At 44.5% G+C, this 24905-nt stretch overlaps 1 protein-coding gene across 1 annotated transcript; it reads right to left on the reverse strand.

The window, feature by feature from the left end:
- LOC309341505 (uncharacterized protein) lies at positions 1-23608 on the reverse strand. The gene is made up of 6 exons (XM_081861066.1): positions 23397-23608; positions 23253-23300; positions 10591-10733; positions 5687-5788; positions 2235-2349; positions 1-517 (listed from the first exon to the last, which is right to left on the reverse strand). The coding sequence occupies exons 3-6, from the start codon at positions 10710-10712 to the stop codon at positions 416-418; spliced, it is 441 nt and encodes a 146-aa protein (XP_081717192.1). The 5' UTR covers positions 10713-10733; positions 23253-23300; positions 23397-23608; the 3' UTR covers positions 1-415.
- Between the last annotated feature and the right edge of the window lie 1297 nt (positions 23609-24905).

The raw sequence follows: 24905 nt of genomic DNA on the forward strand, positions 1-24905 counted from the left end.
TTGGATTTGGAACATCAGTTTTATTTTTCAAGTCTTTTAAGATCTCCAATTTTCATTAGATATTTTACAGTGCAAGTGTTAAAAAGGATGGCCAGCATACCCTTCTGTCAACTTTCCAAATTCCCTTTTACAAAACAAAAAACCCCTCTCTTTTAGTATAAAAGTCAGACTTGAATCACTTGAACATACGTATTTCAAAACAAGCAATTCAGGTAGTTATCCAGCAACAACCCCATATCAATATTTATTTTAAAAGTATGAAAACAGCAGTGACCCAGCACTAGCCTACATTTTAAATAGAAAAAAGTTATCCATAGCCAACTTCTTAAAAAACAAACAAAGCAAATGCCACCTCCTGGGTGAGTTGAAGATTGGTCAGAGTCCAGCAGTGACCTTCAATTGGCAACTCTTTCAACTAGTCCTGCAGTCCGTAAGTGACCAGACCCCACATCAAAATAGCAAGCAGCACGGCTGGCCACCATTTCTGGCACACGCAGTTCAGAGGGACCCAAAGAATCTGTTTAGGAAAAGAAGAAACAAACTGATAAAACCCACAAGAATTAGAGAATGAGAGCAGGAAAAAAAATCACCTGCAGTAGTTCCAGGGTGGCTGACCAGCAGCTCTGGTTTTGGACTCCAATTCCCCTCAGCCACATAACAAAGGCATTTTTGTTTAAGAAGGCTTCCCCGGAAGTGTGTCCCAGTCATTTACAAAATATTAACTGCATAACTGTAGGGATGCTTTTATGGCTTGTAGGAATGCTTTCAATGCTTTTTTGAATCTGCTTGTTTTGCACATTATCTTCTCAACACTGCACTGCTTTGATTCCCTCAGGCTGTGGAGTGGTTTATCAATTTGTAAAATAAATGATGGGAATTGGAGTCCAGCAACGTGGGCACCATGTACCGTACTTCCTCAGCTGCACCAGTTCAGAATTCAGGAGCAGCAAAATGTTTGTTCTTCACATCTTGGGATTCTCTCCCACATGAAAAGCTCCCTGTTTGCGCAATGCTAGTGCTGCTTTAAAAAAAAAATCATAGGAAATGCCTTTGTTAGGACCAACCAATCTACCAAGTGTAGTTTTGATGGAAGCGTTCCCAAGCTTAATCGAAAGATAAAGCCTTTGCTCTTCTTCACTGCTGGGAGCAAGGGCACAAAGTGAAGAGTGAGGAAATTCTCAGGGACGATTCACACCCCGGCCAGCACCTCTTTAATCTTCTACCCTTGGGCAGGAGATATAGAAGTATAATCAGTCGTACCAACAGGCTAAAAAACAGTGGGCTGTTAGGCTGCTGAACAGAAAATACTATAGTGCAAATTACTTTTGGGGTTGGTGTGTTGTGCGACAAGCACACAGAGTGCAATGAGATTGAGTGTTTGTAGGGGGGGAGGGAGGCTCAGTTAATTTCATTGTACACAGGTTGTACATTGACAAGAAAGGTATTATTATTATGAAGATGGGCTTAGGCAGTGCTGCGATGGACACCACCCATAACCCCTTCAAGAACTTTTCTAAAAAGGTAAATATAGAAAGCCTACAATCATTATTTTTTGCTCCCTTGAAAATTTAGGGAAAACGGAGGAAAGAGTAATTAGTTAATGCAGGATCTGCCAGCACAAAGCATAACACATTAGGTTGGATTTTGTACCCATTGAGACTGATGTGAAAAGATAGCCATGACTTAAGTCCAGTTATTTTAATGAGAATTTGAGTGCAAGATTGTACCCCTATCTGGCAGTAGATCTCATTGAACTCAGTGGGGCTTACTTCTCAGTAAGCATATCAGAACAGACTGCCTCTCTGGATCCAACCCATAAATCCTGTTTTGCACTAATTTGGGGGTTACAGGGAAGCACACTTTTTCTGGCATTCACTGGCAACGGTCTATGCATTTATATAGAGGTCATCCTGATTTGCTATTACTGTAATAGTTCTCAAGGAAACACAAGCAAAATTGGGCAGGAACCTAATAGCAGTATAAGCCACAAACCTTTATAGTTCAGTTCTATGAAAAACATCAGGCCAAAGCACAAAAGTGGGCTGAACTGCATGCTGACAATGGAATTCTATTTAACTTGGGAGTGAGCTCCATTGAACTAAATGGAGTTCAGCTTACAAGGAGACAAGCATAGGACTGCACTGCAAGATTCCAAATTCCCTTTTACTACATTTTCTTCTTCTTTCCAGCCCCTCAGTCGAAAAATTGCAAATGCAAAATAATATGAAATTTACCCAGTTACAGTCGAGAATCTTCTTTCTCCAGCCACTGTTCAAAAAACTCCCAAAGGCTTTCATAATACTTCTAAAATTACTCCAGATACAAGTGTGAAAAACGTTGGCTGCTATCCTATTGAGAAACAAAATAGTTGGGAGAATTAGAATTTAGTTTAAAATTAAACAGGCATTATGGAAATGAATCCTGAGCTGCAAATCAAATATTAAATGCTTCTAATCAAACAAGTAGGGACGCGGGTGGCGCTGTGGTCTAAACCACAGAGCCTAGGGCTTGCTGATCAGAAGGCTGGCAGTTCGAATCCCTGCGACAGGGTGAGCTCCCGTTGCTCGGTCCCTGCTCCTGCCAACCTAGCAGTTCGAAAGCACCTCAAAGTGCAAGTAGATAAATAGGTACTGCTCCGGCGGGAAGGTAAACGGCGTTTCCATGCGCTGCTCTGGTTTGCCAGAAATCCTGCTGGCCACATGACCAGCTGTACGCCGGCTCCCTCGGCCAATAAAGCGAGATGAGCGCCGCAACCCCAGAGTCGGCCACGACTGGACCTAATGGTCAGGGGTCCCTTTACCTTTACCTAATCAAACAAGCCAATCGGAAACTGACTTTGGAAAGTGTGACTTCCCATTTCTTCCCTCTCTGAAGCAAATGACTTTTTGAAGCTGTTTTATTTGTGAAGGCTGCCATTGACGTTCTCAGTTCACTTTGCAGAGTGAATCTTGAATTCTGTTTCTTGATTGTAAACTAGACTACAAAGGAATAATGGGAGCTGGCCAGACTAGAAGTCACATAACATTAAATACATCCTTGGTGGTCTCAGCACGTAAAAATAAGAATTTAATCCTTTTCCCCTTCTGCAATCCTGAGCAAAATCAAAATCCCTCCTCTGAAGGTGCTACTGGCATTGTGAGGAACACACACACACACACACACACACACACACACACACACACACACCCCTCGGTGCAAAGAGAAGGGATTTTCCTCAGGACTTCTGCAGGAACAGAAAGGCTTAAACACCCTCCCTGTCTTCTATGACTCCATAATGATCTTTTCCAGGTTGGTACTATTAGCCATTGAAAACAGAATTGCACATTAAATGCAGTTACATTTAATGTCACATATAGTTTGGCCATAGATATGTAGCATAGACAATACAAATATTACATATAAATCCAGTTTCTTACAAGTCAAACCTGTGCCAAATGTGAGCACATGGATGATTCAGCTTTGCAGACGATCAAACAAAAATCGGCGGCCAGGAATTGCAGTTGTCTACAATGTCTATAAGCCACCTGGTGGCTTCAATGTGAATGTAACAGCAGCACTTCGTCAGATGAAAAGGACTCTCTAGCCCAGCATCCTGATCTCGCAAAGGCCAACCAGATGCCTATTAGAAGCCTATCTAGAAGCAGGACTCTCCCCTTCGTGACACACACGGCCTCCGTTTCTGCAGGCGTCATAGTTATAATGACAAGCAGCCACTCATAGCTTTATCTTCCATGAATTTCTTCAGTTACCTTTTAAAGCCATCCTAGCTTCTGGTAGTGTTGCGGGTGGCGCTGTGGTCTAAACCACAGAGCCTAGGGCTTGCTGATCAGAAGATCGGCAGTTCAAATCCCTGTGACGGGGTGAGCTCCCGTTGCTCGGTCCCTGCTCCTGCCAACCTAGCAGTTCAAAAGCACGTCAAAGTGAAAGTAGATAAATAGGCACTGCTCCAGCGGGAAGGTAAACGGCGTTTCTGTGCGCTGCTCTGGTTCGCCAGAAGCGGCTTAGTCCTGCTGGCCACATGACCCAGAAGCTGTCTGCAGACAAACGCCAGCTCCCTTGGCCAGTAAAGCGAGATGAGCGCACAACCCCAGAGTCGTCCGTGACTGGACTTAACGGTCAGGGGTACCTTTACGTAGCTTCTGGTAACTAATTCCATAGATTAACAATGCTCTGCACAAAGAAGTACTCCCTTTTTGTGTGCCCTCAATTTTTCAACATTCAGCTTTATTGGACAAACCCAGGTCTAGTATTATGAGGGAGGGATAAAAACTATGCTCACTTTCTCCACACCAGGGATGCATAATGTTCTTTGATGTCCTCCCTTTACTCCTTGACCTTTTTTGAAGCTTAAGAGCCCCACCTCTGCAGCATCTGCTCCTATGGGAGTTGCCCCAGTACCTTCATCTGCTTGGTAACCCTTTTATGAACCTTTTCCAGTTCTACAACATCCTTTTTGAGGTGCAGCAACCAGAACTGCATGCAGCATTCCAAATGCTTTCAAGCCACATATAAAAGCATTGTGATATTGGCAGTTTTATTTTCAACCCCTTTTCTAATTATCCCTTACATGGCATCCACATTTTTCACAGCAGACGCACACTGGATCAGGCATGGGCAAACTCGGCCCTCCAGATGTTTTGGGACTACAACTTCCATCTTCCCTAGCTAACAGGACCAGTGGTCAGGGATGATGGGAATTGTAGTACCAAAACATCTGGAGGGCCGAGTTTACCTATACCTATGCGAGTTTACCTATGTCACATTTTCACTGTGATCCACCAGAATCCAAAGATCACTTTCCAGCTCAGACCCCGTTAGTATTTTTTGCCTCAATGTGCACTAATGTACACTTGCTTACACGGAATCACACTTGCCATTTTAATACCTAGTTTGCAGGGATCCCTCTGAAATTTCTCTCAATTCATTTAGTTTTTACAGCCCTAAGCAACTGGGCATTATAAACAAACTGCAGATCATTTATGAACAAGTTAAAAGCACATTAAATAATGGGCATGACAGGAACTCACAGAATACAGTGGTACCTCGCAAGACGAATGCCTCGCAAGACGAAAAACACGCAAGATGAAAGAGTTTTCCATTTTTTGAGTCGTTCCGCAAGACAAATTTCCCTATTTCCTTTTTCTTAAAGCCGCTAAGCCGTTAATAGCCGCTAAGGCGTTAATAGCCGCTAAGCCGCTAATAGCCGTGCTTCGCAAGACGAAAATATCGCAAGACGAAGAGACTCGCGGAACAGATTAATTTCGTCTTGCGAGGCACCACTGTAATGATTTGTTCTGCACCCTGGTCAAGTGGCCAGCTGCAATCCTGCAAACAAGTGGGCACCTTGGCACCATGAGGACTCTTCTAGGCACTGAGGCAAAGAGGCAATTTATTCCCTTTTGAGGGAATAAAGGTGGTAGGATGGAACATAACACTTGCAATTTCAGGTTGGGTAGGTTATTTTTTATGTTCCTCTACATTTAAAGATGAAACACACAATGCAAATAAAAAGTAGCAACACTTACAAAGAAAGTTTATTGCCTTGTCCACGCCTTGCCATGCGCATTTTCTATTTGCAGAGAGGTTTTGTTTGTTTGTACGAACTGGTGAGCATTTTAAAAGCACTTGCTATTGAAAGAGGCATTTCAGAATTAGAATACAGAAAACCCCCCTAGGCGGACCTTACCCCTTTGCAAGATGAAGCAGTGAATCCTCCCGTTTCCCAGTGTACATCCGGTTACACTCGTCCCCTATCATTGCAAGCTGATGTCCAACTTGGGTTGCAGCCCTGGAAATGTTGAACACACATGAAGATGATCCTTCATTATAGATCTGTCCCAATGCTGAACAAATTAACAGGCAAACAGACAACTTAACTGATAAATCTGGGCTGCATCAATAGGAGTATAGCATCTAGATCAAGGGAAGTAATAGTGCCACTGTATTCTGCTCTGGTCAGACCTCACCTGGAGTACTGTGTCCAGTTCTGGGCACCACAGTTCAAGAAGGACACTGACAAACTGGAACGTGTCCAGAGGAGGGCAACCAAAATGGTCAAAGGCCTGGAAACGATGCCTTATGAGGAACGGCTAAGGGAGCTGGGCATGTTTAGCCTGGAGAAGAGGAGGTTAAGGGGTGATATGATAGCCATGTTCAAATATATAAAAGGATGTCACATAGAGGAGGGAGAAAGGTTGTTTTCTGCTGCTCCAGAGAAGCGGACATGGAGCAATGGTTCCAAACTACAAGAAAGAAGATTCCACCTAAACATTAGGAAGAACTTCCTGACAGTAAGAGCTGTTCGACAGTGGAATTTGCTGCCAAGGAGTGTGGTGGAGTCTCCTTTTTTGGAGGTCTTTAAGCAGAGGCTTGACAACCATATGTCAGGAGTGCTCTGATGGTGTTTCCTGCTTGGCAGGGGGTTGGACTCGATGGCCCTTGTGGTCTCTTCCAACTCTAGGATTCTATGATTCTATGAAATGACTGAACATAGATAATGCATAAGCAGCTTGTGGTAACCCTCTCAAAAATGATATAAGGGAGTTGAAAAAGAATTAAAATGGTCAAAAGGTTGGAGCAGCTTCCCTATGAGGAACAGCTAAATGTTGGGACTTTATAGTTTTTTTGAAAAAGGAACAGCGATGGGAGACATATAATTAACTGATGGAACTCATTACCATCTGATGGGGTGATGGCCACTAGCTTAGATGGCTTTAAGTGGCTATACTCACTATATGAAATGCTCACATACTGAGGCGAGATGCCTCCAAGTACCAGATTCTGGAGTTAAGTAACAAGTGTATTCATGCTCTGGTTGCTGCCTGGAACTGAATGCTGGATCAAATGGACCTGATCAAGCAAGGCAGTTCTTGAGAGCAATTCTTCAAAATAATAATACTAAATAAATAAATGGTTTTTTTTTAAATCTCTAAGTTGCTGCGATTCTTCCACCCCTTGAAGTCCAATAAGCCACCATTAGGCTATTCTATGTACGGGCAACTCCCCACTTAGGCAGGGGTTATGTTCCAGGCCCCCCCCCATGCATAATAATAATAATTAATAATAATAATATTTTATTGTTTATACCCTGCCCATCTGGCTGACTTTCCCCAGCCACTCTGGGAGGCTTCCAATAGAATATTAAAATACAAAAGTCTATTAGACATTAAAAGCTTCCCTAAACAGGGCTGCCTTCAGATGTCTGGTAGTTGTTTTTCTCTTTGACATCTGGTGGGAGGGTGTTCCACAGGGACATGAAATGTGTGTAACTGGGGAGCTCTGTTTTCTGTCCCCCTCCCCACTTTTGTTTGGGTGATCTAAGGGGCAAGAGAGGCCCCCTTCCTTCCCTCCTTGCCCGCAATCTTGCCAGGAAGAGCAGGGGAGCCACGCAGCAGAGCCTCCGGCCAGGAGCGGCTTACCGCCCATCCGCTGTTGTGCAGAGAGCTCCCGTGTGCCATTTTGGAAGCAGCAGCTCTTTTAAAGCATTCTAAATCTTCTCTTTACCTTGAACATGCTCCTTCATCTGGTAGATATAGAAGGGGTTCTTCCCAGGGGGGCTGCCACCCCTCAGAGCACCATGACCCCAGAGAGGCTGGAGAAGCCACACAGTGGGGGGGGGGGTTGGCAGTGTGCAAGCCAACGCCAGAGTCCTAAACTACAGAAAAAAAATCATCTTTGGCTTCTGGGGAACAAGCCACGAGGACTCTCCAGCTCTCTCCTGCCATTTCCAGATTTGAATAGATTTATTTCTCGGTGTAAGTGGGTGGGTGGGTGCCTGTATTTATCTAGAAGATTTACATATCCTCCCTTTCAGCTACATGGTCCCCAAGATAAATAAAAACGTATACAATAAAATATAGCAACATCACAATTAAATACAGAACAAACGCCTCTAACTGTCCGACCCCTTGAAACATCATTACAACATTGCCCCCATGTAAGGCTTTCACAAAACCCTGGCGGGGCCAAACCATGGTGATTTCAGCAGGGATGTGTCTATGCTCTGATTCTATGGTAGAAAAACTGGCACATAATGTGGAAACCAGCCTCCTGAGAATTTTTTGTTTTTAAAAAAACTTTCTAGTCTGTATTTACTACTCTGTGAAGCTAGGTTTGAAAATGTGCAGGCAACAGCTACTAAAATCTAAACAGCCACCGGGATGGCTGAGGGACAATGGCTGAGGTAGGGCTGCAGTACCTTATGACAAATTCTGCATACGGCCTTAATTTGCATAATTAAGGGATAATTAAGGGATACAAAGTTTGGATTGTCAGGTCAGGATTTAATCCCCCCCCCCAAAAAAAACCCCATACAAATCCAATTCTGCTGTAGATCAGAATTCTCTTGTGGGAGGGGAAAGCAATGTGCTAATTAGATTAGGTCTTATCAATCATGTAACCTAAAAAGCTTCTTTTGATGCTTGCTGAAGATAACATTGTGAATTATTATGGGTTTGCTGTTATTTCTAAAGGGAAAGCTTAACAGAAGCAGTGCCTTTGGGTCCTTATTGCAGAGCAGTCAATGTGACTGTCTGTTGCCGCTAACACATGTCCTATGGCAGATGGGCATATGATGTGCCCTGACCCTGTGTCAGATCACCAGCACATCTCGCTCACAATTGCTTCCTCTGACTGATAACAATTCGCCAGGGTCTCAAGAAAAATAATTGCAACTGCGAATTCTAAGAGTTGAATCTGGGACTAGAGGTGGGTCTTCCTCACCTTAAAGACTAAATGAATTTATTGCAGTATTTTGTTGTATTAGAGCAAAGTATTTGATAGGTGCCCAATAAGCATTTGGATTCGCACAGAATTTGTCTGATAATGGGGACAGGAGCCCAGCAAAGCTTATGCCACAAAACATTTGTCAGACTGCAATCCGAAACTGAATATAAGCGCTATTTACAGTCACAGGAAAAAGAAAGTGCATCCTCTTTGAATTCTGTGGTTTTACATATTGGGACATAACAGCAATCATTTGTTGCTTAGCAGGTCTTAAAATTAAGTCAATACAACCTCAGATGAACAACAACACATGATATATTACGCTGTGTCATGATTTATTTAACAGCAAGTTAAATGTTAAAGTTCATGACAGTACAATTAGAAAAAGATTGAACAAGTACAGTGGTACCTCGGGTTACAGACGCTTCAGGTTACAGATGCTTCAGGTTACAGACTCCGCTAACCCAGAAATAGTACCTCGGGTTAAGAATTTTGCTTCAGGATGAGAACAGAAATTGTGCTCTGGCGCTGCAGCGGCAGCAGGAGGCCCCATTAGCTAAAGTGGTACCTCAGGTTAAGAACAGTTTCAGGTTAAGAACGGACCTCTGGAACGAATTAAGTTCTTAACCCAAGGTACCACTGTATGGTTTGTTTGGAAGGGTTTCCAGGAGAAAGCCTCGTCTCTCTAAAAAGAACATGGTAGCATGGCTTTGGTTTGCAAAGTTGTATCTGAACAAACCCTGAGACTTCTGCAGCAATGTCCTTTGGACAGATGAGACCAAAGTGGAGATGTTTGGCCATAATGCACAGTGCCATGTTTGGTGAAAACCAAACACAGCATATCAGCACAAACACCTCATACCAACTGTCAAGCACGGTGGTGGAAGGGTGATGATTTGGCCTTGTTTTGCAACCACAGGACCTGGGAACCTTGCAGTCATTGAGTCAACCATGAACTCCTCTGTATACCAAAGTGTCCTACAGCCAAATGTGTGACTATCTGCTCAACAGCTGAAGCTTGGCTGAAATTGGGTCATGCAACAGGACAATGATCCCAAGCACACCAGCAAATCTACAAACAGAATGGCTGACAAAGAAAAGAATCAAGGGGTTGCAATGGCCCAGTCAAAGTCCAGACCTCAACCCAATTGAAATGCTGTGAGCGATGCATAAACAAATGCCAGCAAACTTCAATGAACCAAAAATTCTCCCAAGGTAGCATGCACTGGATTCCACCGTTAGTCTTTAAGACAGACTAGTAAATTGGACCACTTGCCCACTTTGTAAATTGGAGAACAGTGTTGCTTTCCTCTTTATTCTGTTTCATGTGGGCAGATGGACTGGAAATATTTTGGGGAACTCAATTGCAAGGCTACATCTTTGGTGTGTCACAGGGTTCTGTAGTCTTTATATTCTTATGTCAAAGTGTGGTAAAATTTAACAGGCAGCCACTAGAAAAATAAGGGGCACATCTTTGAAATAAGTGTGTTTTGCTGTTGAGTTATTCCAAGCTTCCAAACAAAAATACAGTTTTAATGAGAGAGAGAGAGAGTTTTATGCACTGATCAGTAGGTTAAGTAGCTTTAAAAGACAAGGTATCTAGAGAATGCAGTGAAGATGACTTTGTCAGCTGCTCTTTGCAACAGCTGGGCTTCTTATGAATGTCTGTTATTTGTGACCTGGAGACGGGAAAGACTGCTAGATAATTCATGATGAGGTCTAGATAACATAGATCAGCAGAAATGATAACACTGGATTTTCACTCTAGTTACTCATCTAACATACATTGTAAGAACTGACCTCATACAAGCTTAAAAACCAAACAGTTACCAGAAGGAAAAACAGAGTGTTAATACCATGTGATACCTGATATTCATCTCCATTTGCTCTGCGATGTCTACAGATCTGTTGTGACTGTTCTCTTCTGCATTGACATTGTTGTGGCTGGAGAGAAGGAAGTGTCTGGAGTTTTGTCCCATTTGGGCCATGGCTTCTTCTAGCTGTAGAAGCTGTAATAAAATTAAGCATATTCTTTTCATATCGGTTAACAATGCCTTTGGCACACAGCTACAGCTAAAATGAACAAACATTTTTGTCTGAATACAAGGCAGATATCTAGCATTTAAGGTTAGACTCTGCAGCAGAACTCAAAGAATGTGTTAATGATAGTGGTTAATTTCTTTGGGCTGGATTCAACTACCGTAACTACTTACGCTCATGGGAGCCAGAGTGAGTCCTACTAGTGAATGGTGCTCCCCTCCCCTTTCCTTTCCCTGCACCTTCCCCAAGTTGGCTTGGGGGCTTAGAAGAACCCCACAAACAGTGGATGGGGCGGTCGCTCCATCAGGCAAGCAGAAATGCCTGCACTTGCAGAGTGATCTCTTTAGCGCTATTGTTAATTCCACCCATTAACTGCATATTTCAGTTTTGCAAAACGAATAATCTTTTCAGGCATCCTTAGCTGTTGCTTGGCAGTTACCATTGACAGAGTGAGTGTTCTGTGGGTCTCTGGTAAGACACTGTTTGCTTGCCGCTTTAACTGTTTTGCCAGGCGTACACCTCTTCTTTTCCAGAGGCTAAATTCAGCCCCCTTCTCGGCACTTTTGTCTTTTCGTTGCTAAAGCTTTTTGTTGACAGAATGGCTGACCTGAATAACACCCTCTATGAGGAACCATCTGAGATGCATCTGTGCCGTTGGCAACACAAAACCAACAGGTCGTTCATCTCACGCAGCTGAAATCAGCTTGAAGACATCTGCTGCAACAAGCTTGCTCTTAAATATATCCAAAGAACCACCCAAATTCCAGTGGCAACCCAGAATAAACTGGTAAACTGAGCTCTGGACTTCAAGAGTGCATCCGTGCTACAGCATCTGCTTATCCGTGTCTAGCTAGCTCCTCAGTCTGAGCAATCTGCTCTAGTTTGAAGACACTGCCCAGCTGGCATTTTCACCTCTGCTTGACTTGTTGGCAATTGTGCCTTTTGGCTCCATTGCTTCTTGTCTGCTGCAGTAGACCAAGGAAGAGGAGGTCCGAATCTTCTTGGGATCAGCCTCAGTGATCAAATGCTTCTATTTTCAAAGGCCAGGGTAAAAAGGTGCATCTTCAGCAACCTATGGAAGGTGATGCTTGCCATCACCATTAAGGCCTTCTCACAAGCCACCCGCCTCAAATCTCTGGGATCACTGGGTCACCAGGCAGGCCTTCATATCAACAGAGCGGTGGCATATTTTATCGTTTCTGATATCAATTTAGATTTAACTTAGGCCTCTAATTTTCTACAAGGCAAAGAGCCATTTTTGCAGCCTTGTTCCCATGTCACATTGGCTCCTACTTTGCAATGTGGTCAAAAAGCTCAGCTCAAAACAATGAGCTCCACTACACTCCAGCTTTGTTAGACACTAGTTTGCTTATAGCAGCAAACCAACTTTTTGGTTTGTTTCCTCCCAGACACGCTGAAGAAAGGAAAGGGGAAGCAGCAGGCAGCTCTACGTTGCTCATTCACATTAAATCACTTCAAACTATGGTTTAACATGTTCTGCCAAACGGGCCAGTTAGAGTGTTGGCCTAGCATCTGAGAGACCAGGGTTCAAATTTTCACTCACCCATTCTCCCATGCCATTCCTTTTCATAGTGATTTTTTATAATTCCCTTAAGTGTGTTATTTATTTATTTATGATGTGCCGGTGAGAATATTCTGAGACTCTTGCGGGAACATTTTAAAAACGTGTTTAAAACAAGAGCAGAAATGTCTGTATTTGTACAAAGCCAAAACTGTTTTCTGAAAAGGACTGAGAATAAGCCCATGTGCCTCAGAAGTCAGACATGCAAACAAGTCCTACAACATCAGGGCAAAACTGCAAAGCGCAACATATGCTAGCTCACACCTGTTATGGTAATATAACCCTCCCTTTGGCTAATAAACCAACACAGATATTTGCTTACGCAGTCCAGAATTCAGCTGCAAGTTAGCACGCCGTTTTTCCAGCCAACTTGTTTAAAATGATAAAGCAAGGAAGATATAAGCAAGAGGAGATGCAGATTTATGATTCCAAGGTGGCCAGGTGGCCCGGTTTAAATGAATGCTGATAGCATGGAAGATAAATGCTTTATTTGCTTCTGGAATTAAGTCAAGCCATGTTCCTCCCCCCCCCCCTATTTTTGGAAGGAGGCCTAAACTGGTGCCCCATGATCAATGAGGGTGGACCAGTTTAGCATGCAGAGAAGTGACGCAGCTCGGTGGCTCTGTGTAATCGAGACAGCCCCCAGTTCTGATCTCACCTCAGCCGGCGACTGAAAAAGAGGACCTTAGAAACACCACTATTCTCTCAGCTGCAAGAAGCGGCTAATAAAACTGCTCAAATATATTGGGTGGCTGTAAGGACTATGGAGATAATATTTGTGACGGGCTTCAAGCACTTTAAATGCATATATCATATCAGTAAGTATACGATTCTTAGGTTCAGTAACAGTAAAGCTATAGAACAAGAACTAATAATGGCCATGTTGCAGGCCCAGCCTCTCGTGGAACCAAGCCAGGCATGTCAGAAAAACGACTTGCATGCTTGAAAATGGATTAATTCTTCTCTTACTAAAGACACCCTGCAGAGTGAGAGCGCTGTAAGTCCAGGCTCGTCGAGCACAACTGAATTTCACTTGTCTACATTACTTTTCAGATAACTGTCTGGTGAGATCACTTCTGTATTTAGCGGGTGCTATCAAAATATTCAGCACAGCATCTGTTCCGAAATTGCTATGACTTGACAATTGTTCTGAAAAACTGGCTTCTTGCTGGTTCACAATGCCGCATTTGGCAACACCTTGCGGTTCTTTTGAAGCTTTCCTCCGCCCCGACATTAGGCACGATGCCACGCTATTACCCAAAGCCCCATTAAGGAACAGAAGATCTTCCAGAGGAGCAGTGCTGTTCACAGCGAAGGAAGCAGAACGGGGAACCCACTGACAGAATCAGCTGGAAGATGTCCCCTTGCAGCAGAAGCATGGGACAGTCTGCCGTGACCCAAGGATACAGCAGCACTATGAGAGAGTATCTTGGAAGGAAACAAAACCAAGGGTGAAGAAAGGCATAATCTAGTGCATTCTTCACATGCACTGTGGTAAAAGCTTAACTTCCTCACTGTATCTAAATCTGCATGACGGATGTATACACCAGAAAATCAAAGGCAAGGCACTTTCTCCTTTTTTCAGTTTGGAGTGCCACAGATAAGTGTGCCCACTTATATTGTCATCACTAGCATTGTTTTCAAAGGGGCTGCAGAGCTGCTCTGGAGGAGGGAGCTATGGGTTCAGAAGCATCAATTAACAGGCATATTCCACAGGTAGTCCTATACAAGCTTGGAAGCCTGAACTGTTTGTATTTAAGAACTTTCCTCCAATGCTCTTGTTCAAAAAAGGGAACTCCCAGAAGGGGATTACCCACTGCAGACCCCTGCATCACACACACCCAGCAGACACACGCCGAAAATCTTCTCCTGAGGGTTGGGAGAACCAGATGAAGGTAGCTTTGCTCTCACAATGCAGTCTCCATCCAATCCTCCCCATGCAAGTACCTCTCCTTCTGCAACTTGCCCATGCCACATTGCAGACCTCTTCCTGAAAGTCCTGTGCAGTGGAGAGGAGGGGGAGAAAATTCCCCTTGTGTAAATATCATCGAAGGACTGCCACATTGGATATGGACTGACTTATTTATGGGGCATGCTTTTTGTACTAAAATGGTCCCTGCTCCCAGATTTGCAACGTAGAAATGCATGACATAAGAGGAAAGAGGAAGAGGAGGGAAGAGGAAAAGCAAACTCAACTTACAGTTCTTATTGCACAGTTATATAGGTCCTGGTTGCCTTGTGCTTGATAAAGTGCAAAACCTCCCTAGAAGCACTCGCCAGCCCTACCCAGCATCCATCAGATCCAGGAGTAGAGCAGGTGACAACATACAAGCCAGAGGACATTCCTTCACTCCAGACAGGTGACTTGATGGCAGTCAGAGACCAACTTAAGTTTCCTAGCATCCCAGAGACATTTCTTTTTCCCAAAAAGGCATACTTTGAAAGTCATTACAGAAGGCAACTCACTCCTCCAAAACTAGGTACATCTGAATCCCGAAACAGATGCTGAATCCTGCAGAGACTGGGCTGCTTTGTGTCCTCATGTCCTGGAGGTGGGAAGATGGCCCGCTTTGGATGGGATTGCTCTCCCCTGGAAGGAGCAGGTCCACAGTCTGGGACTGCTCCTGGATTCATCACTGTTGCTGGAGGCTCAGTTAGCCTCAGTGGCTAGGAATGCCTAATCCCTGCTCCGGATGGTCTGCCAGCTATGGCCCCATTGGGCAGCGATGGCTTGGCCATTGCACCCCATGCTCTGCTAACTTCCAGAAGGGATGGACTGCAATGCAGACGACTCAGCATTTTCAATTCCTCCAAATTTTATTTGTTTATTAAATTTATATGCTGCCCTTCATTCGAGGGCAGTTTACAGCACAGTCATACCTCGGCTCCCGAACGCCTTGGGAGTCAAATGTTCTGGCTCCCGAATGATCAAAAACCAGAGGCGAGTGTTCCGGTTTTCAAATGTTCTTTTCAAAGCTGAATGTCTGAGGGGGCTTCCGATTGGCTGCAGGAGCTTCCTGCAGCCAATCAGAAGCCGCACTTTGGAAGTTGAAATTTTCGAAAGTTGAACAGACTTCCGGAACGGATTCGGTTCAACTTCCGAGGTACGACTGTATTAAAATAACAAAAATACACAAGAACAAACGAAACGTTCACCCACACCCCCACACAAGCAGGAAGCCAGCACAGAAAAGGCCTGTTTGTTCTCATGTTGCCACCCTTCCTACAGGGGTGCGTCAGCTTTTGGAGAAAGCTGAAGATGCTCCTGCTCAACCTGGCTTGGGACACTTCAGGTGTATATTTTTAGGACCCACCTTATTTTTGTAGTTGTAAGTTGTGTTAAACTGTTTTTTTATATTGTTAATTAATAATCCAACCTCTTATCCAGGTTTGTCCAGAAAAAATACAAATACAAACAGTGCTTAATTTACTGGCCTCCCCCCACAAAACCACACATACCTGAGCTATTAACTGACATTTAGCAAGTTTTAAGTAATGACAGAAAGGTATTTCCATTTTGCCCTTTTGACCGAGTGAGTATTATTTGGTCATGTGTCTTCACAAACCACAAATTTTAATGGGGAACAAACTGAGTGGCTGTTTGCATATGTGGTCCAGGGCATACGCTGCCGTTCCAAAAACATGATACCATCACCAGTTTAGCAAATACAACCCCATTTCATTTCAGAAGGATCCCTTTTTGGAATGAATGTGGTGGGAAATGTATGGAGCTTCATGTTAAAAGCACATAACACTTGCTCCACATTTCTAAGCAATCACTGTGTTAGTGCCGCACCAACCACTCTTGGAACTCCCTGGCTGCTGAAAACATGTTTGTCCAGGCAAGCCTACCCAGACATATAGAAGGCTGACATGTGCTTTAACCTAGTTTTCAGCTTGTCATTGATTTTAATTATTTTTAAATGCTTTAAATAGTTGCTTTTAATTGTTTTTCACTGTTAATGTTACTGTATTCTGTTTGCATGCCACTTTGTGAGACTTTATTACAATGAAGCCTTATATACCTAAGTCTTGTGAGATTAAACATAATTAAATATTCCAAATATTATTACTCTCTAGGTACTTTCAGTACAACAGCAAAACCATAAAATCTCAGATGGGGGGGGGGCACATGATCTTCTCCCCCACCCCCAGTTAGCTCCCTAAAGGGTCACAAACTGTAATCATCTCATCCCTTCCTTGTGCCATTTCCTTTGACAAATCAACCTCAGTGACCTTGAAACACTGTTTATATTTAAAACAATTCCTAACACAGCTTGAATAACTCTCAGGCAGATTTTCTTCTGCAATGAACATTCATGCATTCCCTCATTTTTTTTATCTCATCCTTGCTTTGCCATACTACTCTGGCTGACATAGGAAATTGATTCCTGCCTGATTATCACATGTAGTCCATTCCAATGCATATTTTAGTCAGACGTTTCACTGTGCTATTTTGAAGTTCCATGGGACTGCAGCTTTAGGCTGCAATCCTGTGCACACTTGCCAGTAAATAAGCACCACTGAACTCAGCAGGACATATCTCTGAATAGATGACACAAGACTGCACTAGCAGAGGGTTGCAATTGACATGTGAAGTGTCCCTCACTTCTGTCTACAGCAGGGGTCGGCAACTTGCGGCCCATGGGGGTCGTTTAACCGGCGGGGGTTGCCTTCTGCGATGCTGGCCAGCTTCGCATTGGCTGCAGGAAGCTGCACACACTTCCTCTGCACCGGAAGGGGTGCCGGAAATAGCGTTTGTGCATGCATGCACGCGCACTCTGGCCCACCGCGTCGTCTGCGGGACCGTGAATCGGCCCAAGCCACAAAAACTTTGCCGACCCCTGGTCTACAGCTTGGGCAGAAACCGCCTTCTTGACCTCTGGACCCCACTGTCGGTCTCACCTGCTTGGTCCACCAGAGCCTGACTTGGCATACAGAGGCAGCCCCTGACTCTCCAAGGGTCTGAGACCCGCTACTCTTATGCATTTGTTGAATTGATACCCGCAGGTCTCAAGGTGGTTCACAGAATAAAATCAGAATATAAAACCACAAAATACAGAATCAAAATAAAAAACATCACACACCCATTTCAAAAGGGCATAGGATGTGGCTGCGCATGGCTACCCCTTGCTTGGTTTAGCTGGCCACTCCAAGCCGTTTCCCGGGATTGTGGCCGCTGTCGCCTGCTGGCATCTTCTAGGAGCCACAGGAGAGAGCTGAGTGCAGGGTGGGGACCAAAGGTGAACAAACTACCCCCAAAGGAGCATGGCGTGTCCCCCACCAGAGGTACTACCCCTCCTCTAACACCCCATTCTTACACTGCCTCAAGGCACCATTTAGAGGGGAGGGAGAACCCTGCCCCCATGTTTCCCGTCCTGACTGCTATGCAGCATCCATATTTCCAGATATCTCATTGGTTTTACACACAGTCTAAAGCATATTCTTATAAACAGTTACACTGCCCTGTGTAACAGGCACGCATGCTGAAATGCACAAATTCTTGCATTAGGAAAGAAAGTTGCATGACCTTTAATGAATGTTAGAAAAATGATGGAATGAAGTTATATGGCTTTAGCAGAAATGTTATAAGGAATTAGGTAAAGAAAGATTGTTAATGTATTAAAGGGGGGGAAAAGGTTAGAATATGTTAAGATAAATTACAGGACAGAAAACAGAGGAAGATGGAAAGGAATTGCTGAAACAGCTAATTGAAGTGGAATACAAAAACGGAGGTGTGAGGAGGTCGCTGACACAAGTGAACGAAAGATAAGATATTGTAATTATTGGATGTGTTTTTAATTGTTTTTGTTTTGTTTGGTTGATTCAATGTTTTAGGGTTCGTGTTGTGTTGTGTGGTGTTTTTGTATTGTATTGTATTGTCTTGTTTAATTCTTTTTCTTTTCTTTTGTAATCTTTAAACTGCTAATAAATATTATTTTTTAAAAAAGAAAGAAAGTTGCATGACCTGACATGGGAGGAGAAACAAAGGCAAGTGAAACAAGGTGTATGAAACCACCTTCTGAACTGTTATTTGCAAGGCTGGTCCAATCTATTTACTGAGCTTCACTAAGAGTGACTTCCACCCAACTATGGTGAAGTGCTATTTACTCTTAAGTCACGTGAATATATTCATTTTTATTTCCTGGTTGACTAACACTGGAAGCAAGTAAACATATTTCCCTCAGCAGAAAACATTTTCAGATTGGGACCAACCAACTTCTGTATTTTCTGGAACTATTCTATTCTATAGGGAGGGGGCCAAAGACAAGCTCAGCAATAGAGTGTGCTGCTTACGGAAGGTCCCAGATTCCAACTGGCGAGATCTCTGGCAGCAGAAAAGGATCTCTTCCTGAGAACTTACAAATTATACCTTTAAACCCATTTCCCCCTTCAAAGAATGCTGGACACTGTAGTTTGTCAAGAGTTGCTGGGAATTGTATCTAGGAAGGGTTAACTACAGCAATCAGAATTCTCTGAGGGCCTTTAAATGTGCTTTAAAGGTACCGTGTACACAGCCTTGATGGACCAATTGCCCTACTCAGCATGAAACAACTCTTTATAAACTTCTACGCCTTCTTAGAAGTTTCAGACTTCTGAGAAGATGTGCTACAACACTTAAGACAGACCTAATACTTCAGAGCAGGCGGTCTCTTATACAGAGAGTTTTTGACAATAACTTTCATTTCCATGATTCCCCCCCTAATTCATAAATGCAATGACTAAACTCATTAAAAGTCTCACTAAAAGAGCACTACTAACAGCGCCTCAGTCTTATCTGGATTAAGCTTCAGTTTGTTGGCTCTCATCCAGTCCATTACTGAGGCAAGACACTGGTTCAGAACTTCCACTGTCTTACTTGCAGATGTAAAGGAGAAATAGAGCTGAGTGCCATCACAATATTCCTGGCAATGTACTTCAAAACTGTGGATGACCCCACTCAGTAATTTCATGTGGATGTTAAACAGCACAAGGGATAAAACCAAACCCTGAGGACCCCCACATTGAAGGCTCCACAGGGCTGAAAAACACTCCCTTAAGAATGACCATCTCTGGGAACGACCATCTCACTGCAAAGTGGAGCTCCTGATCCCTAACTTAGAGAGCGACTCCAGAATGATACCATGGTTGATGGTATCAAAAGCCACTAAAAGGAATTAATAAGGACCCATTTCCCCTGTCTCTCTCCTCACAGAGGAATCATACAAAACAGTTTCTATGCCAAAACCAAGCCTAAACCCTGATTGAAATGGATCTAGAAAATCAGTTTCCTCCAAGAACGCATGGATCTGGTCAGCAGTGAAGGAAGCCTCTTGGGCACCTGGGGCGGCGGGGGCAGGGCGGGGTGCCCATAGGGACGGCATGGAGCATGGGGCGCCCTTAGGGAGGGACGGGACGCGCGGGGCCTCAGCCGCCCTACAGCTGGGGGGGCAGCAGGCGGACAGCACAGAGCCTGTGGGTGCCAAGACACCTGGCTCATGCACATTGCAGGCCCCGCTGTGTGCCACCCGTCATTTTGTCACACACCCCCCCCCGTCAGGGTGGCACCTAGGGCAGACCGCACCCCCCTTCTTACGCCCCTGGATCTGGTCCACAACCACCCACTCAAGTACATTGTCCAAGAAGGGGAGCCTGGCAACTGGCTGGGAGTTAGATTTTCCAAATCCAGGAATGGTTTCTTGAGTAGTTTTAGCACTGCCTCCTTCAAGTACCACCACTCCTGTTTCAAGGAGGCATAATTTCCCTTACAAACGTTTAAGTCTGACTCCTATTTGTTCTTTCAGTAGCTTGATGTTTCTGCTTTGATGCTGGCGCAAATACTGATTATACTTTATAATCAAATGCCATGCCCTAATTAACAAGTTGGATTTGTTCTTTTTATTTCTGTTATCTCCGTTCTCAACTTGCTAAATGTGTCTCGTCTTCGGTTCTTTCTCATTCCAACTGTACATGTGCTTCACTGTTTCACTCCAGTTCCTAATCAGATGGAACAGGTGGTTGTGTATGAAGCCTCATGCTTTAATGAAAACAGAAGCCCTGGTCGGTTCAGCCCCAAAGTCCATCTAAGGCAAGCATAGCATTGCTAACAGTGGCAACTTAGATGCCCTCCCTGCAGAAACTCATAGGCACAGGAACACAGGTTAGCTAGCTCCTATGTACCAGGTTATGTCATTGGTCCATTGAGTTCAGTATTGTATACACCAGGAACCTCTGAACCTTTGGGGTCTGGGGGCATAGCAAAATACCCATTCCACGCAAGAAAAACTGGCAATGCTCACTACTCCTCGCACCCCCCCCCCAAAAAAAAACTTTTCAATTTTGAAAAATCAGGAAGCGCAGGGAAACTTGATGGGAACCAAAGGGTCTGTGACAGGGACTTTCCAGGATTCAGACCCTGTGGTCTTCAAATACAGTCTTCCCTCAAACTATACAGGAAGGCAACATCCCTTCTGCATTGATTGTCCCCAGAATACCAACCATGGTGATTCAGGTGACATAGAACTTTGGGTCTGGGGCTTCCTCTGGAGTATTCAGCAATGGGGAATTACTTAGGAGTGTTCTGAAAAATTGGAATTGAGCCACACATTTCAGTCGCAATTTAACTCTTAGGAACCTGCTGGGGAGTCCTGGCCTCGTGCACCTCCTCCCTCCACTGCACACAGAATGTACAGAAGAAATGCCTCCCTAAATCAGGTTCCAAGTAGCCCAGCCTTGCTTATCCTGAAAGTAACCAGAGAGAAGGTTGGATGTTTGCAGCCAATTATGAAGACAACATGCAACCTTGTCGTTTTCTCCAGTATCTGGTGGTAGCCTATGGAGGTTTCATTCATGGCCTGCTAATCACTGCTAAGAAATCCATCCTTCATTAGTATTGTCTAATCCACTGGTCTTCAATTGGTGGATCAAGGCCCACTAGTGCATTGTGGCCTGATCCAAGATGGGTTGCAACAGGGAAAATACCATTATGTAAAGAAGATTTAAGAAATGGGTCCCCAAATGCATGTTTGGGTTAAAAGTGGGTCCTGGGCCTGAAAAGGTTGAAGATACCTGGTCTAATCCTTCTAAAATGTCATTTAAGCTAGTGGCCATAATCACATCTGTAGAAGTATCTCCCACTTTAGGTATTGTTTTGTACATGTGTTGTACATGGACTAGAAGATTGCAGGAGAAGAAGCGCAGAAGCTTGAGACCACCTCTCAATCTTGCTAACTGCCCTGTCCCAAGATGAAAACATTCTGAAGGGAAGTGCTTTAAGAACTCCTGCTTTAAGAATTCATCTTGAGAAGGAGAGATTGCAATCTGCATTTTGCATTCTGAAAAGGGCCTGAAGATATACACACTCTACCCTCAAAACACACTCGTCATTTCCCTCAAATAATTCTCGGCACAGTAAATTATCCCTCACAGAGTTACCAGTTTCAGCAACCCTCACAAACTACAGTGCCCAAAATTATTTGGGGGAAAGAATGTGCTTTGAATGTACTTTAAAGGTCGAGTGTGTACACAGCCTATATCTACATTTTCTAATTCTACAAATATGGAAAAGAAGTGGGAGGATGGGAGAGGACTAGACTAGTGGTGAGGCTTGATAAAGCAATTACAACTGATCTTTGGAGACAAGGAAAATACAGATGACCCAAGACTTTCTGGTGCCTGAGGAATAAAATCCAAGTAGTGCCCCAATGATGGTAAAAATATTACAGTACTATTATAAATGGCAATTGCCACCCTTTAATAGTTCTGCAATAATATGCTATCTGAGGCAGGCTGTCTGATTCTGCATGAGGATAATGCTGCACTGGCCATGGAAGAGTTTGCCTGCGTTTTTTAAGCTTTCAAAATTTAGAGATGCTGCAAACTGAAGATTCATCTTAATATGCTGATTTGCTTAGTTCCAAATCTTCTTTACATTAAAAGAGATTAAATTTAATCTTAAATTTGCTTCTGGAAAACCTGCTACCCTGGTTTTCTTTTCACAACAGCAAAACACAAACTGCTAGCTGAAATATGAACAAATACGTTGTTGTCAGACTCTAAGACAAAAGCAGACCAAAATAAGAAGAGCAGGTGAAATTGCAGGAGGTTTCACTATTAGAGGGAGTCAACATGCAGCATTCTCACAAGAGTATTCTTCTTCCTGTTTTTCATCCAACAAGTGCAAGTGTAATCCAGGAAATAAGAACAGGGCCTGCACGCCACAATTTACCTCCAGGGCAGACTATCGTGTTTTGCTATTCTCTCTAGGCCAAATGGCGTCCGACTGGAGCCGAGCAAAGCTCCTCCACAGCCAGTGAGAGACTGTTTTCCTTTGAAGCATGTAACATTTGTAGAACTATCACACTAACAAACAGGCCTTAGGGGTTGAATTGTATTGTTAATTGTATACATTTTGATCTATCTGATCTTATTATTTATACGTAAATTTGAATATTAACCAAGAAAAGGCATTTTGCTTTAATGACACCTGGCACAGCAGACCTGAGTGTGCAAGAGGCATTCCCTCCTTTCGTGAGGCAGAAAGAAGAATTCCTCTTCTAAGATGGCACCTGCCAGCAAATGTTGTTGTTTTAGAAAGAATCACCATCTTTTACAAACTCTGCCGGCCAATTAATCAGGATGCCCTCTTAGTTGAAAAAGAGGAAATAATTCATATTAGGGATGAAGTCTGAATTTGCTTTTTGTTTAATTTAGTGGTGACCTTTCTGTGTAACATTAAATAAAGTTACGCTCCAAGAAAGCTCTGAGTTGGAGGCCAAACTGAGCAGGTTAATCCGGTTTAGGTGTTCAGTTAATCCATCTGAACTATTACCACTCGCTGATCCCCTTTGCAGACCATCCCTAGGAAATGCAATCATTTCCTGCAGAGGACCCCGGGATCGAAGCAGAAGAGTCTTGTCCAGCCTACCTCGCTTTCCCCTCGCGCACCTTTCCTCCAGCCGAAGCGACAGCTGCCCTGCAGACGGACGAGAAGAGACGTGAGAAAAGGATCGGGGCCATGGCGGGCGGGAGCAGCGGGGAAAGGAAGAAAGCGCCCCAAGGGCTCACTTACCGCAGCGTCACTTGCGCGCACTGGATCCTCCGTTCCAGCCCAGGCGCTTCCCCACCTCCTCGCCCCGGAGAGCCGCCCTGCCCGGCCTCCCGGGGGCGGAGAGCAGCTCTCCCGTCCCGCCCAGCCTCGGCTCCAGAGGCTCGTGGAACGGGAGGAGCCGCCGCCAAGTGCCCCGAAGTTGGGTCTCCCGGGAGCGGAGCAAGAAGGTTGCCACGCGCGCTATGCCTTGCCCTCCAAAACGGAGGACGCCACATAAAGGGGGGGGGGAGAGACCCTCATTAACTACAAACCCCGAAATATGGGGGCCCTCCAAACAGGTGCCCAAGTTTTGCCGGCGCTTGCAGAGTGAACTCCACGTTTTGCAGCAGCCGCTCCCAAACTGAGTAGCTGATGCATCAAACCCGGTTAACACCCCCAAATCCAACATTGGGAGTAGATCTCAAATCTCGGGGTTCATAGTTTGTGAGGCTGGAAAAATTAAAAGGCACAGAAGGGGGACGTGTGTACAGTGCAGAAGAAAGGTGTTCAGAGTCAGATGGTTGAAAATAGGGGGGGGGGTTTGGGGGGAGGGTTTTCTCCAACCCCTTCATTCCAGTAGCTTGGTTTTTTTGTTAAGTAGCCTTAACGAACTACCATTCCCAGGATTATTGTTAGCCACCCTCAAACTGCAGTTCCCAGGATTGTTTTAAGCACTCTTACATAGCTGTCAACTTACAGAGTTGAAAATAAGGGACCAGCAGCCAAAATAAGGGATCTTAGTCAACCAGTTAAAAGGGACCAGATAATTTTGGAGAGCAGCGCCGGTTTTTAGCCCTTCGTTTCCAGAGGTTACTGCTCAAGACACCAGCCGATGAAACACTGCAATTAAATAACTACAAGCAGCAACCACTTTTCGCACAAAAAGAAGTCCAAGCTACGAAGATGCTGCTGCAGTTCTGTATCTTTTCTCTTGTGCTCCATCTGCAGCTCTCAGTTCCATCAGGTGGGGTGTGGGGGGGAAATAGCGCCTGAAGTAAACCCGCAGATCAGACCATCTATGCTAGTATACCACTACAAATCTATGGGAGAAGCGCTTGTGGTCCTTCCCTTATAGCCCTTGGAACACCTGCCCGCGCCTCCGCCTCTTCCTCCTCTCTGAACTGCTTTCTCTATGGTTGCCCTCGCTCTCCTCTCAAGGCTCCTCAACAATTCATAGACCATGCCAGGCTGCCCATCTCATTTGGGTCCTTCGGCGGCACAGCCACAGTACGGCCTAGCAGGAGCGGAAGCGGTGGTGATGGGCAGAGAGGAGGTCCCAGGCAGAGACGCCCAGTTCGGCGGCCGCGAGAATGGCGGCAGAAGGGGGCGGGCCAGGCGGCCAAGCAACAACACACTTGGAGTCTCCCTCCTCCCTGGCTGGCAGGCAGGGAGAGGAGCTGCTTCCTTTGAAACCCGGGAAATTTAAGGGACATCCATCAATAAGGGACAGCAGCGGGACACGGCGCTGGGATAAGGGACTGTCCCTCCAAA

Source organism: Podarcis erhardii (genome assembly GCF_964252035.2).
Source record: "Podarcis erhardii genome assembly, chromosome: 5".
In the NCBI taxonomy this organism is placed as follows: Eukaryota; Metazoa; Chordata; class Lepidosauria; order Squamata; family Lacertidae; genus Podarcis; species Podarcis erhardii.